Here is a 15,914-nt window from a genome sequence, read left to right as displayed (position 1 = left end):
CAAGAACAGCTATCTAAGTGTTTCAAATTAAAAATTTACTTTAAATGAGAATTAATTATGCATCAACAATGCTAATTATGATAGAAAGATTAAATGCAGACATAGCAGAATAAAAGATGAGAGGAGAAGATTGGGAAATGTTTGCCTTGCTTATTGTATCTGGGCGGTGGCTATGAAGCGGAACATCGATGTAAATTTGGCAAAAGAAAACTTGTCTTTGCTTCTGCAGAAAGGAGTCACCTTGAGATTTGGTTGAGGGAACTTCAGAGAATGTTGCTTCAAGCTTAGGCTCAGCAGATAATTACGGATTTCCTGTCTGAAACACTTTTTTGGGATGGGGGGGGCTGGGGGTGGCAGAGAGAACTTTTTCTTTTTTTTTTTTTTTATAGCTTTTTCTAATTAAACGCACATAAAACTTTCACATCAACATCCAACACATTCGCTCCCTCTGGTAAACATCAATCTCTGATTAAGTATCAGCGTATTAAACATCAAGCAGCAGCATCGCTGACATTAGAGCCTATAGTGCTGTTCACAGCATCTTTCAGGTTTCCAGTTAATCACCTCACAAACACATGCGGCTCTTCTCCCTGACACTTTCATACAGGATTAACAGGCTGCTTGTGTGCTTTAATTAATGCAGATTTCTCTGGGTCATACTGTAGCAGTCGGAGATAATTGTGTCGTGGTTATCGCAGGCTTCAGGTGCTTGTCCTTCATCATTGTGTAAAACAACTAGCTCATCTGTTTCACTGAAAATGACTTGGCATATCCCCCCAAAAACATTAATAGTTGGTTTATGATTAGGATTCTTTAAGCCATTTTTGTTCCTGCATGTTACCTTCTCTTACAGTGTTTACAATGGCTTCGGTTCAGTTTTCACAATATGCTGTCCTAAGTACCACTACGTTTCAGAGGGAAATGATGTGCTTTTTACTGCAATACATCTATATACAACTAATAAATGATGACGTATTATTATCGATGAATCTACCCTCCGGTTATAAAGTAGTAGCTGAAATTAGCTCCATCTGCTGCAATATGTGACGCTTACCCATTAATGCAACACTTATTATAATCCAGTAATATAGATGTATTATACTGAAAGGAGCCATATGTGTACTTTTACTCCTACTCTTATACCCTAAGTATATTCTTAAACTAATACTTGTGTACTTTTACTTAAAAGTGCTAAATAGATATTTAGCAAAATTGCCATTTGCTAAAGAGAAACTGGACGACAGTGGTGTGTGCTGCCTTATCCAATATGAGGTCTGCTGGTATTCGGATTGTTATATGTTGTATAAACAATTCCCCTGTAAGCTGTAGTGAGGCAATTTTAATTTTGGCTAGAGGCTCTTTTATCTTATATGAAATTGTCAATCTTATGTACAAAAAGCCTGCGAGCTGTTCTATATAAAGAATGAAAATGTAGTTTAAAAAGCAACATACTGGAGGGATTTGTCCCCCTGTTAATAACCGAATCAGCCATTAAATAAGTAAATAAGATTGGTGCAAGTCTTAGTATTTGTTCTGAACAGGAGTGAACATAGAGGGAGATAAGTGTGCAGACACTTGTTTCGTTTGCCTTTGTTCACTCACTATTTATTCCCACATCATTTAATTATACCTCAGCCAAGCCAAGTGCTACATGCCATCAATCTCAATCAATCAATTAGCCAACTAAACAAGCCATGCTCAGACATTCGTTCACTCTCAATTTCCCCATTGTGCTAATTACACTTAAACATGCCATTCCAAATTAAAATTGAACATTTAAATGGGATTAATATTATCTAACTGAAACATCACCCCTCTACATTCATGCATTCATGATGCACTGACAGCTGGTACAGACAATCAGCAAATGCCTTGCTTCATCTTTCAAAATTTCAATAGGCAGGTATTAATGTTCCTCGAGGGAAGCATTGTATTTCAATTATTGTATGAGTAAGGGAGAAAAGTGGCTGGTTTCTAAGGTTAAACTATTCCCATTAAAGTTTGAATAATGTTATTGACCTTTACCTGGGATGGATCACTTAAATTAATGGGAAATGGTGGCACTGACAGAATTATGATGACAGAATTGCTTTTGGTTATGAACTCGGTCTTGTTCCTCGAAATACCTATCAATTTGTCAAATCACTGACATCCACGTGTTCAGCTGGAAACCTTAACAGGGACCCCCGAGCCTGTCGGTGTCAGTCTTTGTGTCCTTTAAAACGTTACTCGCCTCTATACCTTGGTGCATGTGTCAGTCACTCAGATTGCTGCTGCAGCTGCTGTTGCACATCAAATTTACATCGGTATCGTGTTTTTTTCCTTTTTCCCCTTTCTTCTTTGCGAGTTTGACAAGTATCAGCGGCTCGAGATAAAGTGAACAGGTTCAATCCAGCTAATGTATTCAGCGCGTTTAAAACAGGCCGAGAGAATTTTCACAACAAATACAAGTTAATAAATTATGCTGCCTGTGTCTCCGAGCAGGACGGAACTACAAAGTGAAACCATGTTTTTTGATCAAGTCACAACAGCACAACACTTTAAACATTGATATCTTTTTTATTAAGACAAGAACTCTTCTTATTTTTTTTTTCTTTTGTAAAAATGTTGGTGTAAACCAATACAAAATATGCATGGCCATATGAGAAACATCCTCTTCACTACACAAAAAAAAAAGTCACCTGGGTACAGAGAGAAATTTAAGGTTCAACAACAAAACAACCATTTTGGGGGGTAAGAAAAGAACCAACGCCCACCCCAGCCTACCCCTCTCCCTCCCTCCCCAGGCTTTAAACATGAGTTCCATCCAAATATCCAACACATGTTGTTACAGATCATTCTTAAAACTTCATGTCACAGTAAATACACCATCTTTTCATTTATGAAAATGCATGGATGAATCAACTGAATGCAAACAGATGCTTGATTGACTGTCTGTGGTCACATCCTATAATTACTAAATAACCGATACTGTATGAGCAAAGTGTTGAGGTGGAGGAAGAAGAAGAAGAAGTTTCATGTGACTTTGTTGACACTGACTGTACATAATTTTTGTCTGCTTAACAAATCTAGTTTTCTTTCTTTGTGAACTAGGTCTATGCAAAATAATATTTAACGTTTACTGTAACAGTGCACCATATTAAGAACACAAAAACATGTACAAATGAGAAAAAAAACATGTGCATCTTGTGATTTCTTCACTGTTTGAATAGCTGTGGTACTACAGTATATACTTGGGGCCTTTAATTTGCATTCTACCTGAGATGCAAAAAAAAACACAACTATTAACACTCGTGAACCTGAGAGAGTGAAAATAAACATACTAGATATCAAGTATTTAAAACAAATCAAAATATTGAATTAGAACGATACCATTTTTTTTTACGTTCCGCGATTAAAAGCAGCAGTCACTTTATACCCATTTAAGATAAATATCAAACCTCAAAGTAAAAGGTCATGCACATAACTGTTTCCATGACTCTAAAATGTACTTTTATTATAGCTTAATATAGCTATTAGTAGCGTGTTCCTCTCTGACATTACTAGCAAGCCTTGCCCTTGAAGATATCCAAATAAATAAATGAAGTAAAGTGGGGAAATAATAATGACCAAATTGAAACAGATTTCTGATCACTAATTAAGACAATAAATACTACATCCTGGCATAGAACATTCTAGTCAGTGGAAGCTGCCACACCGCCATGATTAACAAGGACATGTATTTTTTTTTTTAAAACTCGTTCCAGTTTTTATGCTCCAGGTCGTAATTGTGATGGAAGTCTACGGTGCGTGAATACAGACAACCTGGATGAGTATTGGACCTGTAAGTTATAGAAAGAACAGCTATATACACGATATATACGGTAAGAGTGTACATGAGGATACTGTGAGATACTAACCATATGCCTCAAAATCAAAGAAGGCACTAAATTAAGTCCTTCAGTCCTTTCAATGATAAGTATCAAGAGGTGGGTTTAAGGCAGTGGTTATCCTTTTTCGTAGTACATTTACACTTTTTTTGTCTTATTCAGGCAATACAATGATATCACTCACTTATTACCAAACAGGCTCTTTCTCTTCTAGCTGTGATACACTGCGTCTCTGTCTGATTTGTTTTGGTGGGTGGAAAAAATAAATTTGCAAAAGTAGACGGCTTGTGTGTGAAGGTTTGAGCCTGCAGATGACAGTAAGAAAATGATCTTTCCCCAAACCAAGTCTAAAGCTTGACGCACAATCTTTGGTAACTTGTAAGGCAGGGAGCCCCTTGCAAGTTATCAAAGACAGCCCAAAGGTAACATGTCTTTACAGACAGCAAGGAAATATAACCGATTCATGTTTGCAGTGATTGAATTTCTTTATACTCAAATATGGGCAAGGGCAAAAACGTACGGTATATTTAGCAAGGATTTCTAATCCAGGAAATAAGCAGTGAAAAGCTGTATTTATTTCCCCCCACTTACTCTGGGTATTCACATGGAAATACCGTGATACTTTAAACATCACTGAAAGGAATCTTTGCCACTGAAAGTGTAACAATCGTTCTTCCCTTTAACACCGTACAATCTCAATAATAAAATAAAAACAACACCCCAACGCCCTGGAAACAGTTCCAGTTAATTGGTTGGTGTACTGTATTATCAAAGAAGAAAGAAAGAGGAGCACTCCGCACAGTGGACATTCAGCCTTTGCTGTATAGAAGTAATATTCACTGGATATACGCACACTCGCATAATTACTATATTTGGTCCAGGGTCGACCGTGTGGGTGATATAAAAATGTGAAGAATTCCATGTTTAGCACACACAGCAGGCTGTACCAATATCCAACAAATAATACATTTTAATGAGAGTTTATGATCTATGCAGCTGGAAAAGTCACTCTTTTACAGTAGGTACTACAAGGTTGATGTAATTATAAAGTCAAAGTAAAGTTTGACCCTAAAACCCATATAAACGCATATACGCATCTACCATATATAGTCTTTTGGATCGGTACTTATCAGCTGTTTTTGGTCCATCCATCCAAAGGATGATAAGAAAAATAGTTCTGACAAAAGAAAGCTAATAATAACTCACGCTTGGAAAGAGGCGCTGTTTTTAAAGGAGTAGTTCGACATTTTGGGAAATACACTTTCTTACCAAGAGAAGATCATTTCCACTCTTCCAGTGTGTGTGCACACTTAACATGAATATACAGCCAGCAGACAGTTAGCTTTGCTTAGCACAAAGACTATGATGTCAAATAATGTCGAACTATTGCTTAGATTTTTTTCTCTGCTGACAAAAAACAACAACAGATGTAAGTAAATGTAATCTGATATGGTTGATTCACTGCTGTCCTCTTAATCAGCAGAAAAAAACCGATACAGAGTTGGAAAAAAGGAATAAGTGCTTCCGATTTTCTCTATAAAAACTTTTATTCTATATCATGGCACATTACAGCTGTCAAGATGTCTGACTGTACTCCACAATACCCTAAACAAATACTAAACTGACCTCACATCTACTAATTGTCAGATGTTCTCTTAAAACCAACGAGCGACCAGTTGTACTTTGCGGTTCAGTGTGAAACGATACTTAACGGCACTCCTACTTCACTTTCAGGAACAAATACATTCTATGATGAGCATGATTACTCACAACTGTTACATTAGTAATCAACACAGTGAACCTGACCTCGAAGGGAGGGTGACTGAAATCTGCGCTGGAATACTATATGCTGAAACTGAACTGTGATGCGTGTTTGATTTTGAACCAGCAGGGAGAAATGTGTTCCAGTTACTAAACTCTGTAGATGAGTCGGGAAAGAAAATAAACTGTGTATGAGCTGGCTACTCAGATCTGGGTACATGAGCTAAAAGCTAGCCGCAGAACACATAGACAATCACCAGGCCCATTTAAACTCCGGAAGCCAAATGCAACAAAGGATCGGGTGGGTAACATTGAAAAAGAAAAATCCAATCCAACAAGCATGAGAAGGGGGGAAAAAACAACAAAACAAAGAAAAGAAATAGAACAAGGCACAAAATTGTCTGTAAAATAATTGAACTGTACAGAATAGGCCCCAGCAGTCCAGGAAGGGTCGGATAGGAGACTCAGCAAGGCCTCTTCTTACCACTTGGCCATGCCAGTCCAACTTTCCACTTTCTTTTCTTCCTCTTTAAATCTCGCCCTCCCCACTCCCCAAAGCCTTCGCGTAACCAATCAGAGTTAGACATAATGCTCTCCTACAGCACCACCACCACCAGCATCCCCACCCGTCTCTCCTGGCCTGTCCAGTTTAGATATAGTACTCCTTCTTCTCGTCCGAGTTGTTGTGTCCGCCCTCCGCATTGATGATGGCCGTGTCTGCGTCGGCTGCATCGTCTGCCCCTTTGGCTTCATGTGTGAAGTAAGTTCCTGCAAAAGCACAGACAAGTACGGGCAAATTAGCCCCGCACCTCGTCCACCTCATGCGCACTTCAATCCTATTTCACTCCAATCGCAACCACAACAAAAAAAGCACTTGAACGCAGATGTGTTCATGATCAAGTATGATTGCACTGCCGATGCCTTACCTTTGTGTCTGGCAAAGTATCGACCAAGAACAATGAGTGCACAGAGGATGGCAAACATCACCACGGCAACCACTCCTCCGATGACAGCGTGGTCAATTTTCTGCGGTGCCCCCTCGCCGGCTCTGGAGTCTGAAACCAGGACAATAACCGTAAATAATGTCACGATCAGTAAACCGTTTCAGTCACTAATACATTCACACAGACGTGGACCACACTGGAAGCTGTGGCCATTAAATCATTAGGCTGATAAAATAAACTAAAATGGTTTGTTTTCTCTCAGAAGCATTTTAGCAGGACCTAACCTCAGGGGAAACACTTGAAAAGGCTGTTGAGAAAAATGCCAGCTTATGTATGTTGATTACCAATAAAAATGGATGGCTAATGGTTCACAATTTGAAACCAAACATCGCACTACTAACCTATTTAGTTCTGCCAATAATTCTTGCTGAGAAATCACAATATCAATATCGGTCTCGTGTACGGCAAATATGGAGCTCCAGCAAGCAGCCGGTTAGCTTAGCATAAAGACTGGAAACAGCTAGCATGGCTCTGTTAGAAAACACCATTAACGGAACCTGTAAAGTGCCCTAATTAACACATGTCATCTGTGTAGTCCATACAAAACCAGAGTGTAACTGATTCTACAGCAAACTCTAGGCAAGATGGTGTGTAAGCATATTTGCCAAACTATTCCTTTTAATAAGATAAAAACTGTATCTATTACTTGAACATGTTTGAAATAAAGTCTGATGGCCCCCAATGTTATAAAACCATATATTTGTGATGTTATGCTGTTGTACCAGGCTCTCCTTATATGAACGCTTTCAGTGCTTCAAATAGCTGAAATGGCTGCCCGAGCCCCTTGACTGAGCGATTTTGAAAAATGTTTTAAGACAGTTATTTCACCATGAAACAGTAGACACCGTCTGCAATTTCATCGAGAGTTCACACACTGTAAAATACATTGTGATTTAAGAGGCCATTTCTGGAAGTTATAGAGCTCAATCATCAGAAATAGACACAAGTCTGGAGATAAATTGGCACCCGGTGTCCCCATGCAGAGAAATACATGGCTGCCTCAGGTGTCAAAGAGTATCACTGTCTAGCATTTAGCCAGATTTATCCGTGCACCACAGTAGAACAAGGCAAAATTTGAAGCCTTTAAATTTCCAGTCTCAGAATAGTTCACAGGCATTTATCAATAGTCTATATCTGTGCACATTTGGACTGATGGATGAGTGGCAGGCGAGGGAATGGCTGCACTGTTCTTTGCTGCATGAGAGAGCAGCTCAATTTTCCATCAATCTCACTAGCCATGCTCTGAACTTGAATGATTTTGATAAAAGACGAGCGAAGAGAGCAGAAATTCTCAACACTGTGAGGGAGTAATAAGTCGAGTTGAGGGGTCTAAGACAAGTGCCATTCACGACACACCCCCCCCCCCCCCCCCCCCCCCCCAAAAAAAATAAAACCTAGTTCAAGTTGCATTCAGCTCAGCACAAGGACATTTTGGAAGTGCATTAGCTAATTACTGAGAAAAGTTTTTTTTTTTTCAGTTGAGCGCCCACTTAAAATGGACTCGTCTGTGTCCGGCTAAGTGAAGCAGAGATGCGCAGGGCGCCGTTTGTTTACTGTGTCGGCGATGTCAGATAGCACAGCTCATTCCCCGTTGAGAGGAAACGGCCCATGCTCCATGCTAATGAACATTCACCAATAAATGGCCTGTGCACATTCCTAGTCTCCCCCCCCCCCCCCCCCCCCCGCCTTCCTGCCCTCACCTTGTTCCCCGCTGTCTTCCTTTTGACACATCCGCAAGGAAACATGCAGGGTCTCAGCCGCCTCCGCACACCGAGGGAGAGTTTTATTAACAGGTAGAAAAATTTGCCCAGGGTAAGCACCTAGACTCTATCACAAAAATGTCAAACTAAAAAATCCCATAACACCTACAGTATCAACCGCTATGGTTGGTTGCCGGCATTAAGCACACTACTGAACACTGGTTTTCTGTTTGACAGTTCTGTATTTATTACAAGGGAGGGCCGCAAAAACATGATCTCGAATTTAATATAAATGTTACTGTTGTGTTCATTTTCATTTATTTTGCAGTGTTGCTGCAGCCTGCATTACATTGTAAGGCGATTATGAGAGATGTTACATAATGCAATGCAATACAAAGGTCTAAAGCGTATTGTAAGCTGATTTTAAACATCACTAGTCATGAGGTGTACTACTCCGCCAGTGAAAACAGTCGTACAAGATATTCTGAGGCTCTGAAGCAAGATTTTCTCAAGTCTGAAAATGTCATTAGAGTTATATCACATTTACAATTGTTGAACAGAAAGCATTCAATAACAATCATTTTAAAGATGGGTGCATTTACCAGTCAGGCGGGGTCTTACAAAAAGACGCAATTGAATGTATTATGGGAAATGTAGGATCTCGTGTTTTTGGAGCTTGATCCAAATTAGGGACTAAAAGTTATGATATCTCAGCCTCTGTTGCATCAATTCTGTCCATTTCTTTGTAATTTATCAAATTCTATACCTAGCTCACATGAGAACTACCCCTTTCATAGTTACATAACGGCATTTCCGAAGTTATTTGAACCCAAACCTCGACCTTTTCCTAAATCTAACCAAATAGTTTTGTTGCCCAAACCTAACAAAGTTGTTTCCTGTGAAGACGGAAGTTTGTATTGAAAGCCTGTATGCATGTAACGAGTGGAAATTGACACGTGTTGCTGGACATTCATTGGAAATCGTGAGGATATATTGAACTACCCCATCATTCTGTATAGTGCTTGTATTCAAAGCGCTGTGGAGTTTGCCTCTCATTCACTGACCATTGGGACCAATTTTGATTTAGTGTCATGGACAGGAGGAACCCCTTGACCTTACGATTATTGAGTGACCCACTTTACTGATCTACAGCCACCGTCTGTCACCTGTGTGTCCCCCAACTTAATGGATCATAAAGTGCAGGGCTTCCCCTTTTATGCTGCTGCCAAATCTTATTTTTCTCACAGGTGGACAAAATAACGGGATCATCCTACGACATAATCACAACAACAAGAGCACACATTCAGTTGATTCAGTACGTCCATGTGCTCTGCCTTTTTTGTAGATGGTGTTCATGTTATTTTCTCCCCTTACTGCATTTGGGTAACAGAGTTCAAAGTGAATTTCGGACTCCCAATCTGTAGGCTACCTGAACAGATCTCTGAGCAGAGTTTCTATATAAAGTGTCATTGCTATCACTAATCTTCTTGTGTAGATTAGTTTGTCATTCCGTGCTCTAATGCACCCAGGATCAAGAGTGTGATTCCCTCAGGCCGTCCATGTTCATTATATACAAATCCGGAATACAACACAGTGCTTCGACTAAAATAAAAAACCTGCAAATGACAGACAGCGTTATTACAGCAGCCTTTGTGGCCTCACACTTGAAATAAGTAGGATTTGATTATGTCTGTAATGTGTCCATACTGCCGGCACAGCTCTGCTCACGGTGGGGGAGTGCTGACATGCCCACACCGGCGTCCTGACAGGATGTGCACAGCCGTGGGGATTTATGGGGGAATAAAGAGGATTTGCAAGCAACTGATGCCCGTGTCTGCGCGACAGTGAAATCTGCTCCGCTGAACTCCCAGTACTGCATGCTTTACAGCCGCACCTTTCCGTCTCTGTACTGGAATGACTAATTGCCGCTCTGGTCACCATCCTATCAGACTATCTGTCAAAGCTGCAAGCTTGTCACCAGGCTGATAACATGGAACATAATTTCATTTTTCCCATATTTTTTTCTCTTAATAGTTTTCTGCTCACATAACGAGGCATGTCTCACACACACACACACGCGCGCGCTTGCCCACACACACAAACACATTACAATTTATAGATGTAATTACATGGATATAATTGAAACAATGACTCTCTTGCATTGAAAGAGCACAGCCATCACTTGCACTGAATAGACTCTCACAGTAACCTTTTCCTGTACAGTGGCAGGACAATTGGGCAGTGCTGCGGAATCAACTTGAGGACCGTCAATAGCCATTTTGCAGCATTGAACTGCTAACATCCGTGGCTTTTGTATTCGTTGCTGTTCTAAAAAGGAAATGAACGTAATGAGATGAGCAAAAATGGGCAATCTCCACCAAATAATGTTTCGTATTGCTGTTGTAGCAGACCATCAACGGAGCACAATATTGTCTTCCGTTGAATACCAATGCCACTGCTCGCTCACTAAATAGATTCTCTGAGTTCTTTGTAATAACCCGAAGGAGTGATTTAAAGATGTGCAAAAACAGCTATGACATTTGACGGAGGCGATGAAATACAAGTAAAGGTCTGACTACAACTAATAAAATGGCAAATGAATGGAAATTGTGACAGCGAACTTGAACTCCTCGATTGCAGTTTATTGTATCTTTTAAGATTGGCAAACTTCTCCGCACAAAAGCCGGTAGCACTCTTCTCCACTTCATACTTCGCCTTCAACGTGTTTTCAAGGCAAAAGGAAGAGGTTGACAAAAATAATAGGAATCGGTTGCTCTCTTCCCAAAGTTGCTGGCATGTAACGTTCCACAAAAGTACACCTTATCAGCCCAAAAATGAGGACACGATGCGAGTTCATTGGCAGGTAACATTCAATCTACAAACCCTAAAGTGCTAAGTAGAGCTCTCGTAATAATTTACTACTGCCCCATGAAAAAACAATATTACTGCAGTGAAACACTCATTTAACTTCAGGGTGGGCTGGCTTTACTAACCTATTCATTGGAGACCAATTACAATGGACCATTACAATATTTTCTTACTTTATAACTGTTTAAAGGAAAGAAAGAAAAAACTCAGGTCAGAAAAAACACAATTTCAACTGGGAATCAGAGTAAACAAATGTGAGGGGGAAAAAGTAATTAGCATTTCTAAATGACTCTTTAATTTTTCCAATGAAATACTTCGAAGAGAAATGATACATGTGAGAGTTAAAACAACGCTAGTAATTGTTTAATGGCTCATTATGTTGAATACTAAATCCACTCATAACAGTTTATGTTGAAGTCAAAATCTTATGTGGAGTTTAGGGCTTGAATCCCAGGACTACACAGCGGTGGAAAACCTGCCAACACCTCACATGCAGCAGTGCTCAGGGAGGAAACAGCCAACAAAACATGCATGAAAACCTGCCAGATATGGATTCCTGAAATATCCTCTGGTAGAAAGTGACATGATCTACTCACTTTGAAAAAAAAAAAGAAAAAATCCATGTGTTTGTCAGAACAAAGAAAAGGGAACAAACCATGTATATTTTCTGTGCACCGCATGTTAAAGTACAAATCCCTGACGGCTTAGCCAAGCAAGCAATAAAAAACTATATTATGGTTTGTAGTACTATCAAGTCTTAAGAATGCAGTATATAGAGGCCAAACTCAGGTTCATGTGTAGTGTAATATTTGCTAACAAAGCTCTTTTTGGCATTTAATTTACAACTTGTATCCCTGTTGATCTCCGAAAACCCCCTTTACCTCATCACACCCCAAAGCTGTGTGATGTTTAGGTTTTATATTCCTTTTAGATAATTCAGCAGAGGTCCTACTGCAGCATGCTAAAATACAAACTTACCCTGGACTGCAGATTTGCAGAAACATAGGGTCTTTTTAATCAAGTCTTCAAAATAATTCCTTTGTTCCGTGTCTTTTGTCTGGATGCTTTCGACAAGCTGGGGGAGAGGGGGGTTACTGAAGGCTTAGCCGGGATATCATGTCCCTGCCTTGGATCATCTCTGAGCATCTGACGAGCTGGAGCATTATCGCCACAGACTCTCTTTATTCCTTCAGAGCGGGGGATTCTGGGTAAATTGAACCCCCTTCCCCAGAAATAAATACAGCCACTGACAAAGAACTTGCGGAGTACAATTTTTTTCTTCTTCTGTGATGCTGGAACTATCGACTGCCCATCTTGAAGACAATATTCTGCTTCATGCTAGAATTCCTGGTTCATTTTTCTGAAGCGGCTGCATACGACCGTGTTTAGTGCAATATGTCTGAATCAAGCAGTGATGGCTCCTGTCGCCAAAAAATGTACTCAAGTAAAAGTACTGTTACTTTGCAAAACAATAACTGAGAGTGTTAAAGTATTCTCTGACGTACTAACTTCAGACCAGCGTTTAATTTGTCTGCTGCTGTTATGGCTCTTTTAACGTTAGAGGCGTTCACATGTTGTGTCTAAAAACGCGTGGAAAACACCAACCGTACCGGTTTCATCCTCTCCTGCTGAGGCTTCAGCCATGCTGCTTTGAACAGAGAGTCATGTGGAGGCGTAGCTGCGGTAGGATAATGAATGTATCCAATTGTAAAGGAGTAAAAGTAATGATTTTTCTGTAAAAATCTACTCAAGTAAGAGTTGGAAGTCTGTTGCATTAAAATAATACCGTTTTCGACAAAAACTTACTTCAGGACATGTAATGGAGTAAAATGTAACTTGTTACTACCCAATTCAAGTATTTAGATCGGTGAGAAAAAAGTTCACACGCATCTGTCAAGTCAACTTAAAGCTTTTTGTTTTAGTGTAAATATGCAATAATAAACATATGGAGAGAAACAAGGTCTGAAAACACATGAAATAAATATTTCTCTGGAAGAGTGACTTATCTCTCCCATGAGGTCTACACATACACACACACACACATGCTCGCTCGCTGCATCTTTTGAGACACTGAAAGACCTAACAATGTGAACTGTTGTGAAACCTTCTGAACATGAAACAGCATAGACACAAAACAAATGTGAGATTCTGTGCTTTAACATCCCCCACTGCACAAAACCATATTAAGGTCTTGAACTGATGCTTGGGTTTGCAAGGCAACAGCAAGAGGAAAAAAACAACTTAACAGAGAGAAGAAAAATCCAGCAAGGAAAATCATAGCATTTTGGAAATTAAATCCATCTATTATGAACAACAAAACGGGGAGGCAGTGGGCTAACAATATTCAGAAACTCCCTTTCACGTTTTCTTTCAGGAAAAATAGTGTCCACCTGCTGCTTATGTGGATTAGTAAATGACAACAACTTGAAAGCTTAGTGTATTCATTTAGTAAGTTCATCCCAGTCAAAGTACACTGAAAATCATTATCAGATCTATGTGGCGCTATCAAAGTACAGCACAAAAAACAATGTTTTAAATGTACAATCCAAATTCAAAACAGGTGTTTTATACAATCATCAACACTAGAAAACAATTTATTCTACTGTGTGTTTATTTCTTATTTTTCTACAATCCCCATTATCTTCTGCCATAGCAGGTATTAATCTTGCCGGCACCCACACATTTAAACGTAAAAAACAACGATTAATAGTAGAAACAAGGTCCAAACTAAATTTTAATATTAAAATATATATAACTATGTTTATTTGTATTTTTGTATATATATATATATATATATATACAAAAACAACTGATCCTTATTCAACATGAGCATCAATGATAACACAACCATAGATTAAAGACAGATAAGACGACCCAATATCTATTGCGTGATCGTTTATGTTGTGCTTGCTTACAACTGTAATGTGTGAGGTGTTTATAGTTACGATCAGTTAACAAACACACAAAATTAAGATTTTATTTTTTTAATAATGAACTCAAACTCTTCAATCTTTATGTGGCAATGATTTAAATGTATGCATCCAAAAATGTACTGATTGGACCTTTAAAAATCAGGATACAATAGTAGTTCAGTGGCCCCTGATTACAACAAAAAATCCCAGCTGGTGGTGGGGGTGGCCATGCCAGTTCACACTCTGGTCATAATGAATGAATAAGAAATCATGCTGTATACTTCCTTAATAAGGGTGTGCTGTTATGCTGTTTAAGGTAGTGCAAAGCAATCTACCGTAAGCCAGTTTACCACTGCCCCTGTGACAGGGTATTTAGAAGAGTAGTGAACTGCAAGAAAGCTCAATTACATCCTCACAGCATGTACTGCATAAATCACCGTAAATCCTCTTCCAAGCCTGTCTTTTGGAAATTACTGGAATGTTACAGCAGAAACCACGGAGATGGCTGCATGAGTGTAACTCAGAGGAGAAGAGCTTAGGGGAGAAAAATGCAGAGTAGTGCACACTTCTGCAAAAGCAACTTCCTGTTTGACTGAGCCACACCCAGAGAGAGTCAGGGGGCTGAAATGAGGCTGTATCCATGCAGCTTGATTACTTTGCATGCTGCTAATAACTTCATTTGGGAGATATAGTTTAAAAAAAGAAGGCAGGTTTGAAGTAGGAATTTCAAAAATGAGAAAGTAATTTGAAAGATGCAATGAAGAAGAGCTGTGTCATAGTGAACAGATATTTTAAAAACAACCCAGGAGTCCACAGAAATATGACTGCAGACAAAGTGCCATTTATGTGACTACTGACCCTATTTTTTATAAATAAATACAAAATGCACAAACTAATTATTGAAAAGCCAATTATTTGATTAAATAACTGTTTAAAGGAATGCTATCTGAAATCTGCCACATCAGAATAGTGGAGCTTTTGATGCAGTCTCACACTGAGTTTCAAACTTATTATGTGCGTATTGCCACTTCAGATTTTAAGCCTGAATGAAATGCAGAGTGGTCATGACAAAAGGGCCAAAATTGCCGTATCTCTAAAGCAGCTATTGATAAACAGATCTATTCTTTAAGGATAGTTTTTTGTATTGAAATGTCACATGCTGGCATATCCAAATGTCAACTCCCAAGGTTGCCTCGCCATCTGTCTAGCGTTAGCGGTGCTTTAGAAATAATAGCGTTTTTCTTTTTAAATGGGTAATGTTAAAATACATTTTTGGAAGAGAGCTTAATCAAAGTATGAAATAGTGTGTATGGAAGATGCCAACAGGTTGCTCTGCTAATGACACCCCAAATGAACTGCCTTTCATTCATTTCATACGTCTTTGAGAAAATAGTTATTGATGTTTTTCGGCCTTGCAAAGACAAGATGTGACTGGCATTTGTACGGGAGATGTAAAGGGCATTATCATATGATGGATGGGCCGGTTGAGATATAACTGCAGATGCTGATAAGATAGCAGAACAACAAAGCAGAGTCTCTACATTTTCTCAGATCAAACATGTGACTGGAAAGGGCTATGACAGATGTCTCTGACAGCCCCGTGCTGCCCGTCCTCAATGTCACTTATCAGCAGCACTATCTGATTAAAACTGGCCATCTACAGTCTCCCTCAGCCTTAGGTACAAGCCCTCATTCTTTCTCTTCCTGGTCATCTGATCACACGTGCATTCAAGCTCACACACACACACACACGCACACACACACACACACACACACACACACACACACACACACACACAC

General features: G+C 39.4%; 1 protein-coding gene across 2 annotated transcripts in view; it reads right to left on the bottom strand.

The window, feature by feature from the left end:
- Positions 1–3,402: 3,402 nt before the first annotated feature.
- Positions 3,403–15,914, bottom strand: part of cadm1b (cell adhesion molecule 1b) — a 121,586-nt gene continuing 109,074 nt past the window's right edge. For both annotated transcript variants that reach the window (XM_031873537.1, XM_031873538.1), the window contains 2 exons: positions 6,557–6,685; positions 3,403–6,398 (listed from right to left, as the gene is read on the bottom strand). In XM_031873537.1, the coding sequence (XP_031729397.1) occupies positions 6,280–6,398; positions 6,557–6,685 (248 nt within the window). In that variant the 3' untranslated portion in view covers positions 3,403–6,279. The remainder of the gene's footprint in view (positions 6,399–6,556; positions 6,686–15,914) is intronic.

This window comes from Anarrhichthys ocellatus, unplaced genomic scaffold (genome assembly GCF_004355925.1).
Source record: "Anarrhichthys ocellatus isolate YVR2014 unplaced genomic scaffold, GSC_Weel_1.0 scaffold72, whole genome shotgun sequence".
Lineage (NCBI taxonomy): Eukaryota > Metazoa > Chordata > Actinopteri > Perciformes > Anarhichadidae > Anarrhichthys > Anarrhichthys ocellatus.
Note: the sequence above shows the minus strand (reverse complement) of the source record. Positions and strands in the feature narration are given on the sequence as shown.